The sequence below is a fragment of the Grus americana genome, chromosome 20 (genome assembly GCF_028858705.1).
Source record: "Grus americana isolate bGruAme1 chromosome 20, bGruAme1.mat, whole genome shotgun sequence".
NCBI lineage: Eukaryota > Metazoa > Chordata > Aves > Gruiformes > Gruidae > Grus > Grus americana.
In genome coordinates this window covers 398015-420393 of record NC_072871.1, presented here as the reverse complement: position 1 = coordinate 420393, position 22379 = coordinate 398015, and the positions used below count along the sequence as shown (strand labels likewise).

The window sequence follows — 22379 nt, the reverse complement described above, 5'->3', positions numbered from 1 at the left end:
ACGGCGAGGCGTGGCGGGGGGGGGGTGCTGTGTGCCGGGGGGCGGTCCCGGCAGGGCCGTGGCTCTGGGGCCGCCCGAGGGGGGGGGAGGGGGGAGGGTGTCAGGGAACCGGCAGCAGCGCAGCGCTCCGCCGCCCCGCGGCCCTGCCCGCCCCCCTGCCCGCAGCCAGCAGCCCTGCTCCCCGGCCCCGCCCCCCGGCACGCGCTGCCCCGCGCCCCCTCCCCCACAGCCGCCCGGGGACTCGGCTCCGAGCAGGGCTCCGCCCCTCCCCTGGCCGTGGGCGGGGCCTCGGGGCGGGGCCGGGCGCCCGCGGGCGCTGGTTGGCCGGCGGGGCGGAAGGGGCGTGGCGCGGTGGCGGGGCAGGCGCGATGGCGGCGGCGGAGGCGCTGTCGAGGGTGGCGGACGTAGAGATCGACGGCGGCGGCGTCTTCAAGTACGTGCTGGTGCGGGTGCGTGCGGCCGGCGGGCCCGGGAAGGACGTCGTGCGCGGCCACGGCTGGGCCGAGTACCACGGTGAGGGGCGCCGGGGGCGGGGCGGGAGGCGCGTGGAGGGAGGGAGGGGGTCGGGGTCCCCGGGGATGTCTCCGGTGCGGCTCCATCCCGCACACCCGTGGGCCCCGGGGGCACCGAGGGCAGCGGCCGGGCCCGGGAGCTGGCATGGAGGGGGCCCGACCGTGGGCGGTGGCTCAGGCGGCGGGTCCCCGTGCCCGCCCATGGCCCCTCCGCTCGTCCCCCCCCCCACGCGTGCCCCCGCCCCACGGCTCCCTCCCCACGCAGCCGACATCTACGAGCGGATGGCGCAGGAGCTGGCGCAGCAGGGCTTGGGCTGCGAGTGCCTGGGGGGCGGCCGCCTCTCCCACCGCCCCGAGGAGAGGAAGATCCACGTCTACGGGTACTCGGTGGTAAGTGAGGCGTGGGGGTGCGGCGGGGTGGGGGGACCCACCCGTGAACGCGGCTTCTTCCTCCCGATGGCGGCATAAGTGCCCACGCCCGTCCTGCTGCTCCTGGCCAGACCGGCACCGCACCCCTGGGAGCAGAAGGGCCGAGCCAGGGGGGCGGGGGGGCTGCAGCGCTGCCAGGGCGGGCCTGGGGTGCCCGCATCCCCTCGGTGTCCCCCTGAGAGCCAGGAGGGTATCGGTGATGCCAGTCTCGGTTTTCCCAGCTCCAGGGTAGTGCCGTCCCCCTGCCTGGGAGCCGTGCTGTCCAGCAGCCGGAGCCAGGCTGAGCTGCCTGTGATCTGAGCTGCCGCCACGGAGGGATTAGACACGATCAGTCTTAAACAGGCACGGGCTGAGCGGTGTCTGCCGCTGCCAGAGCCTCTGGTTGCGCTGAGCTGCCCCAGGGCTTCGCCAAGGTCTCCCACGGGGATAACCACCTTGGCTCTAGTTCGGGACCCTCTCTCTTCTGCCAGGGCTTTGGGCGAGCGGATCACTCCGTGACTACGGAGAAGCTGAAAGCCAAGTATCCGGACTATGAGATCACCTGGGCGGACGAAGGCTACTGACTCGCTCTGGCTGGGCAGCGGCGCCAGCCTGGAGCTGGTGCGGCCGGATCTGGCGCTGCGGCAGTGGCAGCAGGCTCCCTGTGCTTGGCAGCGCTCTGGGCTCTCCTGGGTTTAATTTATGTTGATCTCGCCCGTTCGCCGCCGTCGCCAGACATCCCACGCGCCATGGGTGCTCTCCACCTCCCGGCACAGCACGGCAAAGCCTCGGTGAAGCCGGTGGGCGCTCTGCCCCGGCCTTTCCGGTGGTGAGGGGGTTTGTCCCACGTGTGTATGTGAGAATTAAACACGTTGGGGAGGGCAGCTGCTTGCGTGGTCATGCGTTCATGGCTCCCCTGCGTTTCCAGCCTCTCGTGGGGGGCCTGACTCCGGGGCTGGCAGGGTCTGGGGTGGGGACAGCAGATGGTGCCTCAGGATTTGCCTTGGGAAGGGCTGAGGCAGATGACAAAAGCAGGAGGCCCCCATGCCTGGTGGAGGGAAGGGCAGGGCGGTCCCGAGGGAAGGACCATCCCCATCCTCTGCTGGGTGAGCCAAGCTGCCTGGCAGCGCAGTTGGGAAGAACATGCCTGTTCCTGCCCTGGCAGGTGACAGGTCACACCTGGAGGTAGAGCATCCTCCTTGACTTCAGCCCTCCAGATGGGCAGGACTGGCTCCTGCCCCTCAGTATTTCCCAGGGAGACTCTGCGCTTGCGCTTCCAGTGAGGAGCAGGCTGGGGAGACGGGCAGAAGCTGCTGGAGCCTTCAGTGGCAGGAGAGCTGGAGGGAGATGTGCAGGTCAGGTTGGCCGGGTGGATCACTCCATCGCTGTCCCATGCAAGGTCGGGGCTGGAGGAACATTCCTGCCCCTGGTCCCAGACCCGTTTCACTTGGGCTGCTGCGATCCCGTGTGCTCCAGCTCCTGCCTGGCCGTTTGCCTGCTCCTGCTTCCCCCTCTTGCTGCCCGGGATGTGGGCTGCCCAGACCGGAGACGGTTCCTCTGCCCGGCGCGGCGCAGGGTTAGCACGGCCTGCTGAAGCTCAGCCCGTGTGCCTGGTGTCCTGCCCTAACTCAAACAGTGGACGATGATGGATGGGGTGAGCTTTATGGCCAGGTTGGGGGTGTGGGGCTAGTGGCTTGGGGCGGGGGCTGTGTCTCCTGCGGAGGAAGCCTTGCAAGCTGGTGGAGGGGGAGGAAAGCTGGGGGCTAAGCCCAGGTACCCTGAGCACACGTGAGGTTGCACTGGGCCTCTAGAAAAATAGCTCTGCTGTGCCTAGACTTTCCCTTCTGCAAGGTGTTGACCATCTCCCCGATGACGGAGTGAATGTCACTGTGGTGGGTTGACCCTGGCTGGAGGCCAGGTGCCCACCAGAGCCGCTCTCTCACTCCCCTCATTCACTAGACAGGGGAGAAAAGGTATAACGAAACGCCTGTGGGTCGAGATAAGGACAGGGAGAGATCACTCACTAATTATCGTCACGAGCAAAACAGACCAAACTTAGAGAGGGAATTCATCTGATTTATTACTAGGCAAAACAGAGTAGAGGAATGAGAAATAAAATCAACTCTTAAAACACCTCCCCCCACCCCTCCCATCTTCCCGAGCTCAACTTCACTCCCGGCTTCACCCTTCCCCCCCTCAGCGGCACAGGGGGACGGGGAATGGGGGTTACGGTCGGTTCATCTCATGGTGTTTCTGCTGCTTCTTCATCCTCAGGGGGAGGACTCCTCTCATCGTTCCCCTGCTCCAGCATGGAGTCCCTCTCACGGGGTGCAGACCTTCAGGAGCAAACTGCTCCAGCGTGGGGTCCCCCACGGGGTCACAAGTCCTGCCAGCAAACCTGCCCTGGCGTGGGCTCCCCTCTTCACGGGTCCACCGGTCCAGCCAGGAACTTGCTCCAGCGTGGGCTTCCCACGGGCCACAGCCTCCTTCAGGTGCCTCCACCTGCTCTGGCGTGGGGTCCTCCACGGGCTGCAGGTGGAATCTCTACACCCCCTCACCCTTCCGCTATGGGCTGCAGGGGGACAGCCTGCTTCACCATGGTCTTCACCACGGGCTGCAGGGGGATCTCTGCTCCGGCGCCTGGAGCACCTCCTGCCCCTCCTTCTGCACTGATCTGGGTGTCTGCAGAGTGTCTTACATCCTCTCACTCCTCTCTCTGGCTGCAAAAGCTCTCCCTAACTTTTTTTTTTTTTCCTTCTTAAATGTGTTATCACGGAGGTGCTGATTGGCTTGGCCTTGGCCAGCAGCGGGTCTGTCTTGGAGCCGGCTGGCATTGGCTCTATCAGACACAGGGGAAGCTTTTAGCAGCTTCTCCCAGAAGCCACCCCTGTAGCCCCCTCTGCTACCAAAACCTTGCCACGCAAACCCAACACAGTCACCCAATGGTCGTGCGTGTACAGGGTCTAATTCCCTGGCACTAGTGGCTGTTAGGTGGGTGGGTGGGGGCTGAGTGCCTTGCACTGGTTGCATGGAGGAGCACAGACCCCGAATCACAGAGCTTGGGGACACCTTGGCAATGGTCTCGGCAGGCCCCTGCCCCAGCAGAGCCAGCTCCAGCAGGTTGCTCAGGGCTGTGGCCAGGTGGGTTTTTGGCATCTCCACAGATGGAGACCCCACAGCAGCCTGGGCAGCCTGCTCTGGTTTTGACGACCCTCACAGGAAAGATTTTTCTTAATCTCAGGTGGTGTTTCATTTTTTTGCTTTATTCTCGTTGTCTCTCATCCCTTCACGGGGCATTCACTGCTCAGAAAAGGCTGGGTCTGTCCCTCCGCTCCCTCCCATCAGGTCTTTATACACCTGGGTGACATCCCCCAGCACGTTCTCTTCCCCAGATGGAGCAGCTCCAGCTCTCAGCCTCTCCTCGTGGGAAGTCCAGTCCCTTCATCATTGTCACAGCCCCTAGCTGGATCTGCTCCGCTATGCCTTGTCTCTCATACTGGGGGCCCAGTGTTCCCCCGTGTCTTCCCCGGTGCAGAGGGAGGGATCAGACCTGTGGAGATGCTCTGCCTGGGGCACTTGGGAGGCTGGCAGCCACTTTGCCCGAGGCTGTGGTGCTGGCTCCTGCTCAGCCTGGTGCCTGCCAGGTTTGCAGGCAGCAGGGGAAGGGCAGGGCTCCCGCCTGTGGGCACTGCCGGCCCCAGGGTGCCCAGGCTGGGGGGGGCGCAAGGTCCCAGCTCACGCTGAGGGAAGGAGCCAAACCCGATGTTTTACCGCGCCTGATGCAATCACGCTGCAATCTGCTGTCCAAGGCCATCGGCTAGGAGGGGAGAAACCTCCGTGCTCAGCCTTCAGCAACGGGGGGCCCATCTCTGGGTACGGGCTGCCGGCAGCAGAAGCAGGAGGGCTCCCCACGGCCCCGGGCAGCAGCTCTCCCTGCCCAGGTGGGGAAACTGAGGCAGGGACGGTGGTTGCCATCACCAGGCAGCTCTGGTGGTGCCACGTGAGGCGCTGGCTGCTGTCACGCTCTGTCCTGAGGGTCTGATGGGGTTGTTCTCCCCCAAGAGTGACCGGTTGTGGCTGTAGAGCCGTGCCCATTTGCCCTGTGGCAGCCACAAGCTGGGTGCTGAGATGCTCCTGCCAGGCAGAGTGGTGCAGGCAGGGGTGAGGGCAGGCTCCTGCTGATGGCACCTCTGGGTCCCCAGGGCTGGGGCTGCCTGCAGGGGCTGGGGAAGAGGGTAAGGGCTGGGGAGAGGCAGCCGGGAGCTTGGGAAGAGCACTGCAGGCAGCCTGCCAGGCTCTGTGCTGGCCAGGCCACCCTCCCAAAGCGGCTGCCGCACTGACAGCACGTGGCCCTGGGAGCAGAGGGCTGCCGGGCGGCTCTGCCTGCACCGGGCGGGCTGAGACCCCTCCTGCTCGCCATGGGCTTGTCCCTGGGGCTGCGCTGCGCTGGAGCCCTGGCTTTTGGCAAGGCCAGCTCGGCTGGGTGCTGGGACAGGTTGCTCCTCCTGCCTGTCCTGCCTGTCCCTGCCTGATCTCCCAGCCTTGTCCCAAGTCTCCAGACGGTCAGAGTTCTGAATTCAAAGCCCCAACATTTTTATGCCTACCCACCCCCCCGAGTCCTATCGATCCCTGCCTGCTGTGCCTCACCATTGCCTCAGTGCATCGTGACCCGTTTATACCTTTCCTGCCTTGGGGTCTCTCTTTGCACCCCATTTCTGCTGCCCTCCCTGGCCAGGGTGCACCCCGCTGTCAGCCCAGGCCGTGCACCCAAAGGCTGAGCCCCGTGCCCAAACCTGGGCCCTGCACCCAAGGCCTGGGCCCTGCACCCAGAGGCTCTCCCACTGCTCTGCATGCTCAGGGACTGTTTCTCCCTGTGGTTAGGCATGATGCAGCCCAGGCAGCTAGCACGTGTGGCAGGGCCCCCACACCCCTGGCAGAGGTGCCAGCGTCTCCAGGGCTGGCAGCATCACCAGCTCGGCAGGGAGAGGTGGCCACCAGACCGCGAGCTGGCCCTGTGCTGGTCAGAGCGACACCCAGCATCTCAGCACAGCCGAAGAAGAGGGGTTCGGTGGGGAAAAGCAGCCGAAGGTCTCCTGGGGACGCGCAGCTGCCAGCTCGCTGCCTGCGATGCTGGTGGCAGCGTCGGGCGGCAGGACCGCAGGTGACCCGGCAAACCGCCTCGCCATAAACCCTGCTGCCAGGGCTGGGAAGCAGATAACGGTGGGGCTGAAGTCCAACGTGAGGCAGGTCCTGGGGAGCAGATTCCAGCCCTGGCTCACAGCGTGGCCTCCCTTGCCGGCCTCGTGCTTCTCCCGGCTCCCTTTTACCCTCACCACAGCCTGGAGGCCACAATGGCCGGGCAGGCAGTGCTCGCCCTCCTGCTGCTGCTGCTGGGTGAGCTCTCTGCCAACGTGGGGGACGTGCTGTTGGGAGGGAAGGGGCTGTGGCACTGGCTGGGCTGCTCCGTCCCTCCCCGGTGCGGGCTCCCATGGGGATCACTGCTTCCTCCAGCTCCAGGGGGGCTGCGCTGTTCCTGGGGGGGTCCACAGCAGATACAGCTCAGCAAAACCCTCCTCTGGGCTCTGCTGGTGAAGGTCAGCCTGGTGTTCCCCACGGCAAACAAGTGCTAGTGCCAATGGCTTTGCTCCATGTGGGGAGGAAAACACTCAGATTTTCCTGTTTCCCCCAAAATGGGGGCTGAGACTCGGAGTAGCGGTGTGATATACCATGGTGGAGGATCAGTGCCCCAGCCCCGGAGGGCTCTGGCACTCTGAGGTTGCGTGGGAGTGGGGCTGGTGGTGGGAGATGGCGAAGGTGGAGATGTGGGAGGTGAGGGGCGCAGGGGCAGTGGGGGGTGCCATCCAAGGGATGATGCCGCCGAGAGCTCAGCACTCCCCCCAGCAGAGTCCCAAACCAGGGAGCCTGGACAAATGTCACCTGTGTACCCTCTGTCACCTGCCGTGGGCACCGTGCCCGGATTATCACGGGGTATTTAGCCCCATTGTCTCCCCGGTAGCCGGGACCGTCCGCCCCGGCGGGTCTGCGGGCGGCGGCAGCAGCAGCAGTGTGGCTGAGCGGCTCTGCAACTTCATCTGTGACTTCAGCGACTGCTCCGATGAGAACCAGTGCGGTGGGTGCCTGCCCCCCGCCACGTCCCCCAACCTGCCATCCCCTTCCCAGACCCTGCTCCTGTGGCGAGAGCCTGCGATGGAGCTGGGGGCACTGTGGGCGCAGGTCCCTGGGGTGGGTGCTGGTCCTTGGGGTGGGTCCTGGGGTGGGTGCAGGACCCCAGTGTGGATGAAGGTCCCCTAGGTAGGCACAGGTCCCCGGAGCGGGTGCAGGTCCTGAGGTGGGCATAGGTCCCCTGGCTGGGTGCAGGTCCCTGTGTTGGGTGCGGGACCCTAGCATGAGTGCAGGTCCCTGGGGTGGGTGCAGGTCCTGGAGGTGGGTGCAGGTCCCTGGGGGGACCCAGCCCTGCCCTGACACCCCATCCTCCCGCCCTCAGGCTACCTGCGGAGCTCGGCTGTGCTGGGCACCCCCTTCACCTGTGATTTCGAGGAAGGTGACTGCGGCTGGCAGGACGTGAGCACCTCGGCTTACAGATGGGTGCGGGGCCGGGCCAGCCTGGCCACATGGGGCACAGGGCCCCACTCGGACCACACTGTGGGCACTGACCTGGGTAAGCGTGAGCTGCTCGGCTGGCGAGCAGGCTCTGGGCACCCACAGCCCCGCACCTCTGGGCCACAGGTGCCCTGAAGCTGGGGTGCCAGAACACCCATCCTTGTAGGATGCGGGGGGTGGAGCAGACCCATGGTGGGGCAGGAGCGGTGCTGGCCATGGCTCTGGTGCCATCCCATGGGGCTGCAGCCCCCGCTCTGCTCTCTGCCCTCCCCAGGATGGTTCATGGTGACCGAGTCCCCGCCGGCAAAGACCAAGGCCACGGCCTGGCTCAGGTCACCGGTGATGCGGGAAACAGCTGCCACGTGTGAGATCAGGGCCTGGTACCACCTCTCGGGAAGCGGTGAGGGTGCCCACGGTGGGCACGGATGGGCCTCAGGGTACCGGGCACAGGGAAGCAATGACAGGGGGCAGTGGGAGGGACAGGGCCACCGGCACCTTGAGATGGGTCCTTGCCACCCACTCACTTCTTCCAGGCTCCGCAAACAGGGCTGGTGGGGCCCAGGGGTCCCTGCTCCAGTCCCCAGGGCTGGCGGGGCTCAGTTCGTCCCCACGGGGACCCCGGGGTGCCCAGTGCCCAGGACCACGTTTTGGGGCTCCCTGCAGGACTGAACCTGACGGAGCAGCCAGTGCTGCGCCTGGCCATGCTGTACAGGGATGAGGTGGTGGGGCTGTGGCAGAGCCCTGAGCGTGGAGGCGAGGGCTGGCACCAGCTGGTCGCCTACCCGGGACGGATCACGGAGCAGTTCCAGGTGAGACAGGGCTGTGCCGGTACCTGGGCACCATCCCCGCAAGCGGGGTCCGGAGGAGCTGGGTGATGCACCAGGAGTCGCAGATACCTGGGCAGCTCGTGCCATCCTGTCCTCTCATCCGCAGCTCATCTTCTCCCTGACACAACCGCCCGCGTGCAAGGCAGAGCTGGCACTTGATGACATCATCTTCAGCAACTGCGGCTTGCAGGGTGAGTCCGCATCCGCTGGGATGACATAAAGCCGGGATCCCCAGGGAAATTGTTTGGGCTTTGCACCCTGGGAGAACTCTCCCACTGCCCGCTGTGTCTGGGGGGCACCTTGCCCTGGCCAGGGCATGGGGCGGGTAGCAAAAGCCTCAAGCAACACAGGGACGGATGTGGGGGAGTCCAGCACATGCCGGGGTCCCTGGGGGGCCAGCCATGTGCTGACGGTGCGTCCCATCGCCCCAGAGCCCAGGCAACAGGTCTGTGGGGCGGAGGAGAGCCACTGCAGCCAGGGCTCCTGCCTGGCACGGCACCGCTTCTGCGATGGCACCGACGACTGCGGGGACGGCTCGGACGAGGACACAACGCAGTGCGGTGAGCATCCCTGGACCTGGGGAGGGCGTCCTGCCCACTGGCCCCCCAACTGCATGGACGGGCTGAGGGTCTGCCCTGGTGGGGCAAGGCTAGGCTGTGGGGTTGGCAGGGTTCACCCCAGCTGTGCCCCATGGCTGTGCACCCTAAAATCACCCCGAGGGTTTTGTGGAGGGGTCAGCCCATTACAGGAACCGCCTGGGTCACTTTGCCCCCCCTCCCTCCCTGCAGAGTCCTTCACCCTCTGCCCCTTTGAGCAAGGCTTCTGCAGCTGGAAGGCGGAGGCTGGGCAGACAGAGTGGAAGAGGAACACGAGCCTGAACCTGGGGACCGCGTACGGCATCCCCACCCGGGACCACAGCAATAACAGCAGGACGGGTACGTGGCTGGGCAGCAGTACCCCAGGGGAGCCCCGCCGTCCACCACGGGTCCCCGGGGTGTCACTGGCCCTGGGGTGGACGTGCCCTCCAGTCCTTGGGGTAACACGCACCTGGGCTCGACTTGAGGCTGTGCCGGGAAAACAGTGTCTTGCACCCACATATGTAACTCAGCACCACTCAGCCCCTTCCCGGTGTCTCCTGCAGGTTTTTTCCTCCACGTGGGCAGCGCCTCGGCCGCGGGGGCTGGCGGCATAGCACAGCTCACCAGTCCCACTTTACAGGCCACCAACTCCTGCTCCGTGAGTCGCAGCTGGGATCCCATGTCACAGCCCGTATGGGCCCGGCTGGGGACCCCCGCGTGGGCCTGGGGCTGCAACTGGCCCTTTGCTGGGTGGGGGGTGGGTGGTGAGTTTTTGGGGGTGATTTGGTGGCATCTCCGGTGCCCGTTGGGACCTCTGAGCTTCTCCATCCCCATGTTTGTGAGCATCCCATGGGGCAGCCGTGCCGTGGGGTGCGGTGGGCTGCGTGCTCCTGCCCCTTCGGTGCTCGCTCACCCCTCTCTCTGTCCCCAGCTTGTGCTGTATTGCCACCTCCATGGCTGCGCCACCAGCAGCCTCAGCATCTCCTATGTGACCGGCTCCACCACGCACCTGGTGAGGGAGAGGACGGGGGACCTGGGCAGCTGCTGGGTCCGGGAGAGAGTGGACTTCAATGTGACAACAAACTTCCAGGTTGGCTGGCGCTGTGCTGGGGCGAACTGGGCTGCCTGCGGGGTGAGGGGCACAGGGGACCAGGGCTAGGGGTTGAACTGGGAACTGGACACCAGAGCTGAGCCTCCTGGTGCTGGTTTGTGCCACCCTTGTGTCCTGTGCCCACACCTCCAAATCCCCCTACCAGCCCCCCCCGGCCCAGGGACCACCCCACTGGAAAGGGGAGAGGGGAGGTGTCTTCATCCATCCCATGTCACCCCATGCTTTCCCACTGTCCTGTCTGCTGTCCCTCACGGCCACCCACACAACCTGACCTCCCCCAGCTGGGAAGTCCCCACTGGCACCCCACTGGCACCCCGACAGCACCCTGGGCAGCTAAAGGCCACGACTGTGTGCAGGGGCAGCACCATCACCCCGAGCCCACCGGGCCCTGCCAGCCCCACCCTGCGCACCCCTTCCAGCTGCAGCATCACCCCTGCTCCCAGCGAGCCCCTTCCTGGGGGAAGAGCGTGTTGCCCAATCACCAGACCTGGGCTCTCCCATCCCACAGCTCCTGGGAGTCCCCCCTGCCCCGCAGCATCACCCGTCCCCTCCATGCTGGGCACGACCCTGTGTTGACGTTGCCGGTGCGGTGCTTCTCTGCAGGTGCTGATTGAGGGGGTGGTCGGCGGCACGGGGACCGTGGCCATCGACGACCTGATCCTGTCTCCAGGCTGCGTGCAGGAGCAGGGTGAGCCAGAGGTCGGCTGGCCCTCACCCCTGTTCCGGCACGGGCAGCCGTCCCCAGGCGTCTTGTGCCCATGGCACCATCCGTAAAGGACCCACCGCAGGGTCCACCTGTCCCTCCGCTCATCACGGTGACCATCCTGCACGCAGCATGCAAACACCTGCCCTGGGGCCCACAGCCTGGGTTGCCTGGTGTCCGTGTCCTGCAGCTGTGACACTCCATTCCCTGCACCAAAACCTCCTGCCTGCCCAGGACCCACAGGCAGCTGCCATCAACCCCCCAGCCCCTTCGTCTGGTGGCAGCAGGCAGGGCAGGGCAGGGCAGGGCAGGGGAATGGGCAGGGCAGGGGAATGGGCAGGGCAGGGCTGGGGCAGGGGACTGCTGCGCGAAGAGGTGAAGCCGATGGTGCTGCCTGCCCCTCTCACCACCACTCTCCGTCCTGGGCTGTTTCACCACCAGCGATGCCTGTGATCGCACTGCCAAGTCGGGCAGGCGCCGGCCCCTGCACAGCTGAGGAGGTGGCCTGTGACAGCGGGGACTGCATCAGCGCAGAGCTGGCCTGTGACTTTGCCGAGACATGCGCCGACGGCTCCGACGAGAAGCGCTGTGGTGAGAGCCGTGGGTGGGCACCCGGCTCTGTGCTAGCCAAGTGGCGGAGGGGACCAGGGCAGGGTGACCAGGGAACCCTTGGCTGGCACAGCTGGGGGACGTGGGTGCCTGCGCCGCCCCCAGGAAGCACGGTGGCCCCGCGGGGCTGAGCCTGGGATTTTGCAGGAGCGACCACCTTTGAGGTGGGGGCCGGGGGCTGGCATGACGTCAGCGTGGGGCGGCTGCACTGGGGCGTGCAGAGGGCCACCGAACCTGCTGACACCGTCCTCACAGGTGAGGCCGCTTCCACTGCCAAGCAGATGGTCTTTGGTCCCCCCCGCACCGCAGGGACCACCAGGACGCAGGGACCCCCTGCTCCCGCCCGGCTGGGGAGGGTGGGTGCCACCGCAGGAAGGGTGGGGGCGATGCCCAGGCAGGGCACTGAGCTGGGGGTGCTGCCAGGGATACGGAGCCCCAGGCCCAACCTCTCAGGGTGTTTCCTTGCCCAGGAGCTTTCCTGGCCCTCCAGGCAGGAGAAGGACAAATGGTGGCTGCTGCAAAGGCACGCACGCCTCTGCTGGGCCCCTCCGGCCCCGCCTGCGCCATGGAGATGAGCTACCGCATCCACAGTGGCCCCCAAGGTAACCCCCCCTGCCCATCCCCGGGGTGCCCTGCCCGCTCCCCCCCACCATTGCACAGGGCAGAGCCCCCCCACCCCTGCCTGCCTTTGCTGCGTCTCCCAGCCCCGCTCTGCCCCATCACACCGTTCTGGACCAGGGTGTCCCTGTCCCTGTCTCCTGTGGCTGTAGGCTGGGTGGGTGCTGGGGCCCCGGGGGGGGCAGCCAGGGGCTGCAGCCTCCACCCTGCCTCTTGCACCCAGGCTTCCTCGCCATCAGCATCATGGATCACACCACTGGCACCACACACCTGGCCTGGCAGACGTGGGGGCTCAGCGCCACGGCCGGGGGACACGTCCGCATCCCACTGGGGGAGAGGCCCCGGCCCTTCCAGGTGCGCCCGGACACAAAGGGACCAGCCTGCTGGGCTGCTGGTGGGGTTGCTGGTGCTGCCAGGCAGCCCGGGGCTCACCGCCACACCGCCCCCAGGTCGAGCTGCTGGGGCTGGTGGATCTGCAGGACTCGGCGAGCGCCGCCATCGACAATGTGACGTTCGTGCAGTGCCACCCTGACGTGGTGCCACCGGGGGCCACGGGTACAGCCAGGGGCACGTGGGCAGGGAGGGCGGCCACGGGCAGGAGGGGATCCCAACCCCCTGCCCGCAGAGATGGGTGATGGTCCCACAGGGGCTGCCTGGTGACTGTCACCCTGTCCCTAGCCCAGGGACAGGACCATGCTGCGGAAGCCCTGGGGCCAGGGCCAAGCATGCATCCTGCCCTGGGACACCTGCGAGGGATGAACCCAGGGAGTGGGGCGGGGGAGCAGAGGGAAAGGGACATCTGGGGGACCTGTTTGCTTTTGGGATGCCTTATTGCCACTCCCTCGCAACGGTCGCCTCTCTCTGGCCAGAGCTGTCCTGCAACTTCGAGAGGGGCATGTGCGGCTGGTACCAGGATCAGACCAGCGACTTCAAATGGGTCCACAGCACGGGGCAGGGCCAGGGCTCCGACCACACCACTGGCTCGGGTAAGGGGCTGGCTCCTCTCCTGGGGGCCTGGGCAGCCCAGGTGACCCCCAGTCTCCTGTCCCGAGGGCCGGGACGTGCCCTGTGCACCCCAAGCAGCCCCGTGTCCATGGGGCGAGCTCAGCTGGGGCAGCCCAGGGGCACCCAGATCCAGAACCGGGGTGCAGGTGGTGTGGGTGCAGCCTGGAGTCCCCTCCACTCTGGCTGTCCCCGACACTCAGGCTACTTCTTGGCTGTGGATCCCTCTGCGCAGTGGAGCCGTGGGCAGCAGGCACAGCTCATCACCTACCGCCAGGAGCCTGCCGCCGCCCCACGCTGCCTCTCCTTCTGGTACCGCCTGGCCGGCCCGCAGATTGGTACGCAGCCCCATGGCACCCTGCCGGGGATGCCCCAGCTGGGTCCTGCTCCCCTGGGACAATGGGGTCCCCGAGGGCTGCAGGACAGCTGCCCCATGCTCCCCTGTGCCCAGGCACCCTGACCCTCAAGCTGCTGCTGGAGGGAGCAGAAGAGACGGTGCTGTGGACCCAGCAGGGGACTCAGGGCAGCATCTGGCACCGGGGACGGGCGACGCTGCCCGCCACGGGCCGGCAGCAGTACCGGGTGAGTGCCAGGTACACCCTGTGCCACCGGGTGCCAGTGGGGCATGGGACCATCTGACACCGCTGTGTCGGTGGCAGGTGGCCTTCGAGGCCCTGCGGGATGGCTTCCTGGGGGACATGGCGCTGGATGACCTGGCACTGACGGTGGGGCCCTGCGGGGCCGCGCTCTCCTGCTCCTTCGAGGCAGATGCCTGTGGGCTGGCAACCAGCGGGCAGGGCACCTGGCTGCGGCAGAGCAACAGCACCGGCACCATTGCCGGCCCTGCAGCCGACCACACCACCGGCACCACCACAGGTACCAGGGCCACAGCAGCCTGGGGCTGTGGTGGAGCCCTGCTGCCTGCCCTGCCTGCCCTCCCTGCCTGCCCTGCCCAGGATGTGCAGAGGGCACTACTGTATGGGGGTCCCCAACCCTGGAGTTTCCAGCCCCAGGGCTCCCCAACCCAGGGGAGCTCCCCAACCTGGGGGGATCCCCACCCCCAGCGGTCCCCTGGTGGCCCCCCAGCAAGGCCGAGTGGGGGTCACAGCACGGGGACTTCTCTCCCCCAGGCCATTACATGGTGGTGGGCACAGGCAGGGGCTCCCTGCCTGCGGGGCGTGCGGCTGCCCTCACCTCCCAGCCCTACCAGCCCTCCGCGCCTGCCCAGTGCCTGGCCTTCTGGTACCAGCTGAGCACTGGCACCCCAGGTGAGCACTATGACCCCCCCCCCCCCCCCCCCGCCCCGCAAGGCCCTGGTGGGGGGGCACCTCTGGGCAGGTGGGGGTCCTGCATGGCACGGCCCCGGACCCCCCTGTCCATGGCGGGTGCCCTGGGCAGGCTCCCTCGGCGTCTTTGTGGAGCAGAGCGGGGTGCGGAGGAAGGTGATGGGCATGAGCGCCATGGAGGGGGACGTCTGGCACCGCAGCCACATCACCGTCCAGCAGGATGAGGACTGGCAGGTAAGATGGGGCAGGGTGCTGGGGACCTTGTGGTAGGGAGCAGGACAGGCTGGGGGGGGGGGGTGACAAGATGAGCATGGTGGCCACCAGCCTCAGCGTGCCGGCCTGCCCACCCCTCCGGCAGGCGATATTCGAGGTGGTGGGAGCTGGGGGTGACCACGGGTACATCGCGCTGGATGACCTGCACGTGTTGGACGGAGCCTGCCCCGAGCCAGGTGAGAGCCCACGCCATGGGGCACTGTGGACTGGCCAGGAGCGGTGGGGGGGGGGGAAATGGGGCACCCCATGGGGGCACACAGCCATGGGGCTGGGGACAGCCCGTCCCATCCATCACGGCTCTGCCATGGCCACCAGGTGCCCTGCTCCTGCCCTGAGCTTGTCCTGGCCCAAAGCTGGGGGCAGTGGGGAGGGCGCTGGGGGTTGCCCCCCGGCTGCCCCTTCTCCCTCCAGGCAGCGCAGGGCAGCAGGTGCCTGCAGCGCTGGGTGCTTCACAGCCCCCCTTTCCTCCCAGCATCCTGTGACTTCGAGTGGGACACGTGCGGCTGGAGCAGCCCCTCGGACCCCCGCCTGCACAGCTTCGCCTGGGGCTGGAAGAGTGGGGTCCCCCTTGCCAAGTACCCCAGCCCCGAGCAGGATCACACCCTGGGCACAAGGGATGGTAGGAGACACCCACCCACCTCCCGGGCACCCTGGCACAGCTGGAGGGAGGAAGTGGAGCTGGGGATAGGTGGGGTCACCCATGAATGTCCCCCAGCGTGTCCCCAGAGGCCTGGTTCCATGGCATCCCCGGCCCCTCCTCGCTCGAGGGGGACAGCTCTCCAAGGGCAGTGAGGAGCCGGGCAGGGGGGCTGGAGGGGTCAATCCTCTGGGCATTTTGTGGGGGAGCAGGACATGTGGGGGTGGGCTGCGGAACTGGGGGGACACCCTGCGCTCTGTCCCTGCCTGTCCAGGTCATTACGTGCACTTTGACATCAGTGTTCTGGGCCCGGGGGGCACCACTGCCCGGCTGGAGAGCCAGCATCTGCCTGCTGCTGCCGACTCCTGCCTGTGGTTCTGGTACCACATGGACATCCCAGAGCACCTCTGTAAGCGCTGGGGAAGGTGTCACAAGCCCACAGTGGGAGTGTGTGTGGGGGGGGGTCTCGGTGAGAGGCTGCAGACCCCCTCCCCACCCACGGGACCATGGCCACTCTAGTTCAGCTCTGGCTGGGCAGTGGGCATGGCCCGTTCCCACTGGGTGCTGCCATCCCAAGGGAGGCTGGCACAGCCAGGGGGGGCCGGTGGCTTTTGGGGGCTGTGGGCGGCCATTGATGCTGGGGTGCCTGTCCCCCTCCATGCTGCAGCCGGCGGGGAGCTGCGCGTGATGCTGCACAGCGCATCAGGGCAGCGAACGGTGTGGAGCGTGGCAGGGCACCAGAGCCGGGGCTGGCGGGGCAGCGTGGTACCGGTGCAGAGCCCCAGCGAGTTCCAGGTGAGTGGGGCCGCCCTGGGAGGGGTGGGGTGCCCTCCCCACGCATCACACACACACACACACACACACACACACACCCCCGATCTTATCTTCCCCCACAGATCATCTTTGAGGTCACCACATGGAGGTGGCCGATGGAGGGGACAGTGGCACTGGATGACATCGTGTACAGCACTGGGGGGGGCTGCCATTCCAGCCTGGAAGTGCCAGTGGAAGGTGCGGGGCTGGGGCTGGCTGCGACATGAGAAAGATCAATGCGGCGCCACTCAGGGTGCTGGCGCTGAGGCTGGGGCTGAGCCAGCTCTCCTGGGCGGCGGGTTGAGCCTGGCAGCATCTCCTCTCCCTGCAGAGAAATCCTCCAGCAGCTTTGTTGCAGAGGTGGTGCTCGGTCTTCTCCTGGCCATCATCGTCCTGGCGCTGGTGGCCGCTGGAGGCTGGTACTGCCTGAAGCGGCGAGGGCTGCCGAGCGGGATGCCGGTGGAGAGCAGTGCTCCCCAGGGCTTTGACAACATCACTTTTCGAGATGTAAGGACAGGGGTGAAGGGCTCTCCCGCTTGCCCCCAACCACACCAAAACAGCATTTTCCCAAAAGCTCAGCAAATCCCAGCAGGCTCCCCCTGAGCCCGCACTGTGCCAACACGTCAGGGAGGTGCAAAGGGCTCTGCCTCTTATCTGGTTGCCGGTGAACGAGTGACCCCGAGCTGTAGGACTGACCTACAAATGCTGCTGCTGCCATGAGGCAGCGGCTCCAGAAAGAGCTGAGGCTGCGATCCTCCTCCCCAGAGCCCTGCAGGGAACAGGTCATGCAAACATTGCCCAGCCTCTTCAAGCCAACAACTTAAAACTCTGAGAGGCAGCTTAAGCTACAGTTTCCTTCAATGGGTTTGGTGCCACCTAGTCCCCACAGAGCCACCAGCCCCAGGACAGACCCCAAAAGAGGATGTGGAGCCCCCCGGGCTGGGGGGGCTTTGGTTCCTCTGCTGGGGTCGTGGTGGGCCAGCACGTGGATTCTCCTCTCTGCAGCCTGGAAGAAGTCCTTGTATTTCAAATCAGACGCAGCCTACGCTTACTGTAACCGATTCCCATTCACCTTTCCTTACAGGACAAGGTCATTATATCTCCAGTGCCAAAAGAGGGGGATGAGGTTTGAAGTAATAAGCCAGCAGCACTAATTGCCTACTCATGTCTGCGAGGTGTACACAGGGCAGAGCATCCCTCCAGCAAGACCTCACACTCCAGCAGCCACCTCTGGCTCTCAGCATCCGACATCGGGCAGCGGGGAGCTGCCACAGGCACTGACCCCACGGTGCCAGCCCCGCAGAGGGACGTGTCTCTACCTCCACTACCTCCAAGCGCTCGGGAAAAGCACTGTCATCTTTTGTAACATGAACTTTCTGCACCACAGTGTAGTGATGTGCCCATGCCTCAACACCGGCCATCTTTGTCCGAGGAGGGTCCTGGCCATGGAGGGGGGTGAAGTGTGCAGTCCTGGACCCCCCCCCCCCGGCGCTGGGCAGATCAGCAGGTGCTGCAGGGGGCACGAGCCCGGTGCTTCTGCTGGTTTTGGAGGGGGGACTTGGGGAGGGTGGGGAGGCAGCTGGGCAGGTAGGGAGCCGGGCAGGGGACACTGGGCAGCACAACCTGGGGCAGGGAGCAGCCCTGACCCCGCTGTAGGAGCGCCCACCCACCCCCACGCCGCCCACGTGCCTTCAAGGGCTCTCGATAATTCGCATTTAAATGTCATTGGGAAAAGAAAAATGTTCCTGAGGTGCAGGCTGGGCTCTGGGCCAGGGCACCCTGCACCCAAGGCCACCCTAAGCCCAGGACCCCTCTCTTCCCCCACCCCGCAGCTTTCAAAGCTTAATTTAACATCGGGCAGCCCCCCAGCAGCCCGTGGCCAAGGCAGCCACCCAGGTACAACACACAGAGCAGGTGAGCCGCCCACTAGGGATCCTGCTCTCCTCAACCCCCGAGCTCGGCCAGAGGGGATCACGGCATCCTGCTTTCGCAGTTCACGACAGAAGCCTGTTTTTTCTCTCGCCCTGGGGTGGACAACTCCCCCTTCAGCCCTGTGCCACGTTGGTTGTGGCACAGCCACGTCCAGCACCGTGCCCACAGCTCCATGCTGTGCTGCCCCGCAGGAACCAGCCCCCAGCGAAGCTGCACTCCTCGGAGCTGGGCAAGGGCACCAGCCAGGGAAGGAGGGCTCCAGCCTGACAGAAACGCCCGCCTGACTGTCTCCGCACCTGTCTTGCTCTGCAGAACTCTACACAGACTCCACTCACCTCCGTACAAGATGAAACCACAGTATTGATTTCATCTCCGGGCTGCAAGCCAAAGCTGCAGTCCTCCCTGGCAGGGAAGGAGCGGAGCAGCCAGGGGGCTGTGACAGCACCAGCCCTTACCCCAGACACTCCAGGCAGTCCCACTACTTTTGCTGCCAGAAAAAAAGAGGGTGCTGCAGCTCCAGCCAGGCCCAACCACAAAAATTTACTACCCTGTGCAACTGAAGGGTATCAAACTTTATTATAGATCTCTTTAAAACAGGCTGGAAGGAACAAACAAAAATGTCATTGTGATGCAGTAACTGAGTCATCATGTCAAATGCAGACACTGATCAACCCCCAACTCTCCCAAATTATTTATATATAATATATCCCACCCGTCTCCCAAATTGTTTCAATTAAATGATCACATTTCAGACCACCCCGAGTGTCTTAACATTAGCTGCTTCTAAACACCAAGACGCACATGTTTTCTGGCAAATCAGATGTGGTATTTTTTGGGGGTTTAGTTCCTCAATCTCTGGAAAGGAGGAAGGAAAAACAAAATCAGGAAAATCGCTTCTTTAAGGTTGCCTTTTTACAGCAGGTACAGATTCGGCAGACTTCCCCCCCAAAGCAAGTCTGAATCCCTCTCGTTCAGCTTGGCAATATGAAGAGAGATTCTGGTGGTTAAGCAGAACCAGCCAGACGAGATCAGTCTGAACAAACTGATTTCGAGGCTTTGTTGTCATTTCCCTTTGGGGCCAGTCTCCAGCGGTTTTCCAATATCCTTCCCACGCAGTTTAAGGCCTGGAATAAGACAAAGGAGATGATCGCCATCAGCACTCCATCATTCACCCGGCAACTTCATTCCCTCGAATTTTTGCTATAAGGAAGAGAACATCCAAAAAAGAGGGCAGGGGAACCAGAGTTGGGGAGAACCCTACTTCAGTTTCTAGAAGCATCAGATAAAGCTTCAATTCTTGCTTGTGCACTGACTATTTTCCTAGAAGAAGGTATCTGCACTGGCCTAGCAGAGTAATGTCAACACTAGCAGCTGCAAGATACTTTCCTAAGTATAATCAGGCCTTCCTGGGTCTCGGTATCTCACTGATTTTGGGGGGCAGCATACAGTGGTGGTCCCCAGGGCATGGCCCCAGGCGTGAAGATGAAGAACGAAGGAGAACAACATCTCCGAGTCCTGGTTTCAGTCAGCAGATCCCAGTTTTATCACAACATGGCTTAACAACATCGCACCCACAACAACCTACAGCCAGCAACTGCTCCCAAGGTGGAAAATGTAAATAACAAACCAAAACATCCCTCTTAGGCACTGAAAATACTGGGTTTGTTTTTGAAGTCTCCTTTCTTAACTTACCAATGGCTCTTTCGATCTTGCCCATCACCTGGTTATTGGGGATTGCTCTTCCTGATTCGTAGTCAGCAATAACTTGTGGTTTTTCATTGATTTTCTAAAAAGAGAGGATTTGTCTCAGCACCAACCCCCCAGAACTCACACAGATAAGTAACAGCCTCTAATTATGCCCAAGTGATACTTCCAGGCTCACCCCATCCCCACTATCACCTCCCTCCACTATTTGGGTGTCACAGTGATGGTGTCACCCATCCTGGACAGACTTCTACTTCCCCCAGCCTTCCTGGAGGAACAGTAACACAACGTATCACTGCTCCTTAAGACAGCGGTGAGCTTCTGAACACTGCGTCAGGCCCAGATGGTACAAAAAAACCTCATATCGGTGCTGAGTTGATGGGAGGAGATGGGGAGAAAAAAAGCCTCCTACCAGCTCACCAGCCACAGCAACACTCTGTCTCCAAGCAGGTGTTCAAGGGCTGCACAGACAAACCCCTACAACATTTCCTACATAACTCGTGTTGCCCAGAGATCAGATATCAGAGATGCTGCGTTCACCAAACTTCCGGCTCACAACACCATCCCACTGCAGCTGCCCACACGGGGACAGGCTAAGTGTCCTCGAGGTGTCTACACCTGCCTCGGGAGAGCGGCGCAGAAGCCAGTGGGCCCCGGGGCCGTACTCACCGTGGCCAAGTCCTTCTGTGTCATGCCCTTGCTCTGTCGGCCCTGCTGGATCACTTTGCCCACCTCCAGGGGAACTCTGTCATGGTGCAGCTCTTCTGTTTCTCGGTCGAGCTTGGCCGTGTTCTTTGTAATAAAGTGTTGTTTGTTTTGGCCTGCCGCCCCTATCATTCAAAGCAAGAACCAAAAAAAAAAAAAAAAAAACAAACCAAAAACAAGGACAGACAAAACAAGGCTCAGAGCTGTGCCAAAAAGTATCAAAGCGCTTTTTCTGAGCGTTCAGCTGCCCAGGATCCCAGGGAGCTTTCAAGGTTTCAACATGCCAACATCAGCACTGATCTCAACCAGATCCTACCTGCTGCAGGTCAGAGAACACGTTATCTTAATCCTGTTAATACCGACATCTACACACAGCCACACAGAGCCTTCCCCGGCTTTACCTCACATCTGAACTTCACTCCAGAAAGGCACGATTTTACCATCACTTAGGGATTTAATATTCAAACTTCACTCCAGACACAGGTTTGTGCTACAGCGCGGGGAGGGTTAATATTTGAACTTGTATCTTGTTTGCTCAGGTATAAGGCAGCGTGAATAAGTGGCTTTTAATCAATTTTCTGATGCCTTTTACAAGTAAACTCTAACCCTACTTAGCTTTGCTGAAAGCCTGAGGCTCACAAACATGCTTTTTGTTTTGTCTCATTTTGTTTACAGTATTTAAGTCAGTTTGAATCCTGTCTCTCAGTCCCTGACATTCAGTCTCTTGATAAAGCTGACTAAGTTCATCATCTATTTATTTATTTCCAACCATCATAACCTCATCCCTACGGTGAGAGGGCCTGAGAATTTACATCAGGCAAGAAACAGGGAATTTTTAAAGAGCAACGCCACAGGAAGATAAGCAGCCACTGAAATCCTTAAGCACGTTATCAACAAAAGAAATAAGCCACAAAAATCAGGAGTTTAATTTTTATGATCTTGAAAGCTCTTCCAAGCGCTTTGCAGCCTCAAAAATACTAACATTCCTGCTGACGTTTTTATTTACATTTGCTCTGACGCCAGACGCTGGCCAGAGCTCAGCTCTGGGCAACCACAGACTCAGGGCTGGCTACAGGGGAGGGCTCCCCGCCTGCCCGGGCGCTTCCCGGGCCTGTGCAGCCCCAGGCAGGGCGACCTGGGGTTTAGCCGGGGGGGGGTGCTGCTTTGCCCCCGCTCCAGCTGACCGCCGTCAGGAGGGACTGGGGGGGGGCGGGCCGGGAGGGCAGGCCTCACGCCGGGCCGGGGGGGGCCCGCACCGCACCGCTGCCGGGGAACGGCGCCCGCCGGGCCGGGCTGCCCGGGCCTGCCCGCCCCCCCCTCCCCCGCCCCGGGAGCCGGGCCGCGGGATACCCACACTTCTTGGAGGTCTCCACGTCCTCTCCGCGCCGCTGGGCCGCCAGGATCGCCTGCGGAGAGTAAAGGTGCCGGGGTGAGCGCTCCGCTGCCCGCAGTCGCCCCCGCAGCACCGGCCGGGCCCCGGCCGCGCCAGGCCCAGGCCGCTGGGCCGCTCCCCGCCGTGAGCCACCCGCTGACCTGCTTGGACTTGGCCTGGGCCGCGCTGGGGCCCTTCTTGCGCAGCACCGTAACCGTGTCCCAGTCGCTCTCCGCCATGGCACCGGCACCAACCCCACCCGCCGCCGCCCGGGGCCGCGCCCGCCGCTCAGGGCGCACAGCCCAACGCCCGCCCCCTGGGAGGCGGGACCGAGCGCCGCGCCCGCCGATAGGGCGGCGCGCACGCCCTTCAGGAAAGGCGGCCTCTCATTAGCGGGGAGAGGCGTGATCTCAGCGGGCGGGGCCTCGGGCTGTTCAATGTCCTTCGACATAATAGCGATCCAGGCATGACGCACTTACTGGTCATACGTAGAGAAACCTAGCAATCAGCCTGCTCGCTATTCGATTGGCTACTGTACACGGCCAGGTTGGAGGCGGGCGGGCAAGCATCTGTGCATGTCCGAGTGGCTGCTGTCGCTGCCAATAACCCGGTGCCAAGAGGGGACTGGCTTATCCCGCGGCGCTGTCAGAATCGCTGACCAATAGCCG

At 63.7% G+C, this 22379-nt stretch overlaps 3 protein-coding genes across 4 annotated transcripts; 2 read left to right on the top strand and 1 right to left on the bottom strand.

Moving 5' to 3' along the window:
• The first annotated feature begins 101 nt into the window (after window positions 1–101).
• PHPT1 (phosphohistidine phosphatase 1) lies at window positions 102–1804 on the top strand. 2 transcript variants are annotated; one of them, XM_054848198.1, is made up of 3 exons: window positions 102–433; window positions 778–902; window positions 1412–1804. In XM_054848198.1, exons 1-3 carry the CDS (start codon window positions 369–371, stop codon window positions 1474–1476), a joined length of 255 nt encoding a protein of 84 aa, XP_054704173.1. In that variant the 5' UTR covers window positions 102–368; the 3' UTR covers window positions 1477–1804. The 2 variants fall into 2 exon arrangements, with proteins under 2 accessions (XP_054704173.1, XP_054704172.1); XM_054848197.1 differs by having other exon boundaries at window positions 113–513.
• A 3667-nt stretch (window positions 1805–5471) lies between these two features.
• MAMDC4 (MAM domain containing 4) lies at window positions 5472–17369 on the top strand. Its single transcript, XM_054848169.1, has 29 exons — window positions 5472–6314; window positions 6937–7050; window positions 7426–7599; window positions 7816–7941; window positions 8205–8350; window positions 8475–8559; window positions 8800–8928; window positions 9157–9303; window positions 9510–9604; window positions 9878–10036; window positions 10661–10745; window positions 11202–11351; window positions 11517–11624; window positions 11840–11971; window positions 12211–12341; window positions 12437–12542; window positions 12857–12973; window positions 13193–13327; window positions 13441–13571; window positions 13649–13865; window positions 14120–14257; window positions 14388–14509; window positions 14634–14724; window positions 15021–15167; window positions 15460–15594; window positions 15853–15980; window positions 16082–16196; window positions 16330–16505; window positions 17083–17369. Exons 1-29 carry the CDS (start codon window positions 6272–6274, stop codon window positions 17128–17130), a joined length of 3630 nt encoding a protein of 1209 aa, XP_054704144.1. The 5' UTR covers window positions 5472–6271; the 3' UTR covers window positions 17131–17369.
• Window positions 17370–18481: 1112 nt separating this feature from the next.
• Window positions 18482–22041, bottom strand: EDF1 (endothelial differentiation related factor 1). The gene is made up of 5 exons (XM_054848196.1): window positions 21873–22041; window positions 21694–21745; window positions 20304–20464; window positions 19623–19716; window positions 18482–19054 (listed from the first exon to the last, which is right to left on the bottom strand). The coding sequence occupies exons 1-5, from the start codon at window positions 21948–21950 to the stop codon at window positions 18993–18995; spliced, it is 447 nt and encodes a 148-aa protein (XP_054704171.1). The 5' UTR covers window positions 21951–22041; the 3' UTR covers window positions 18482–18992.
• Between the last annotated feature and the right edge of the window lie 338 nt (window positions 22042–22379).

What these genes read in the sequence shown, in the direction of transcription:
- PHPT1 (XM_054848197.1), top strand. Translation starts at nt 369, where the DNA reads ATGGCGGCGGCGGAGGCGCTGTCGAGGGTGGCGGACGTAGAGATCGAC. An exon ending in CGGCTGGGCCGAGTACCACG is followed by an intron (nt 514 to 777) that starts GTGAGGGGCGCC and finishes CTCCCCACGCAG; the next exon opens with CCGACATCTACGAGCGGATG. An exon ending in ACGTCTACGGGTACTCGGTG is followed by an intron (nt 903 to 1,411) that starts GTAAGTGAGGCG and finishes CTCTTCTGCCAG; the next exon opens with GGCTTTGGGCGAGCGGATCA.
- MAMDC4 (XM_054848169.1), top strand. Translation starts at nt 6,272, where the DNA reads ATGGCCGGGCAGGCAGTGCTCGCCCTCCTGCTGCTGCTGCTGG. An exon ending in CAGCAACTGCGGCTTGCAGG is followed by an intron (nt 8,560 to 8,799) that starts GTGAGTCCGCAT and finishes CCATCGCCCCAG; the next exon opens with AGCCCAGGCAACAGGTCTGT. An exon ending in TGCTGACACCGTCCTCACAG is followed by an intron (nt 11,625 to 11,839) that starts GTGAGGCCGCTT and finishes TTCCTTGCCCAG; the next exon opens with GAGCTTTCCTGGCCCTCCAG.
- EDF1 (XM_054848196.1), bottom strand. Translation starts at nt 21,950, where the DNA reads ATGGCGGAGAGCGACTGGGACACGGTTACGGTGCTGCGCAAGAAGGGC. An exon ending in CGTGGAGACCTCCAAGAAGT is followed by an intron (nt 20,465 to 21,693) that starts GTGGGTATCCCG and finishes TTTGAATGATAG; the next exon opens with GGGCGGCAGGCCAAAACAAA. An exon ending in CAAGATCGAAAGAGCCATTG is followed by an intron (nt 19,055 to 19,622) that starts GTAAGTTAAGAA and finishes GTCTTATTCCAG; the next exon opens with GCCTTAAACTGCGTGGGAAG.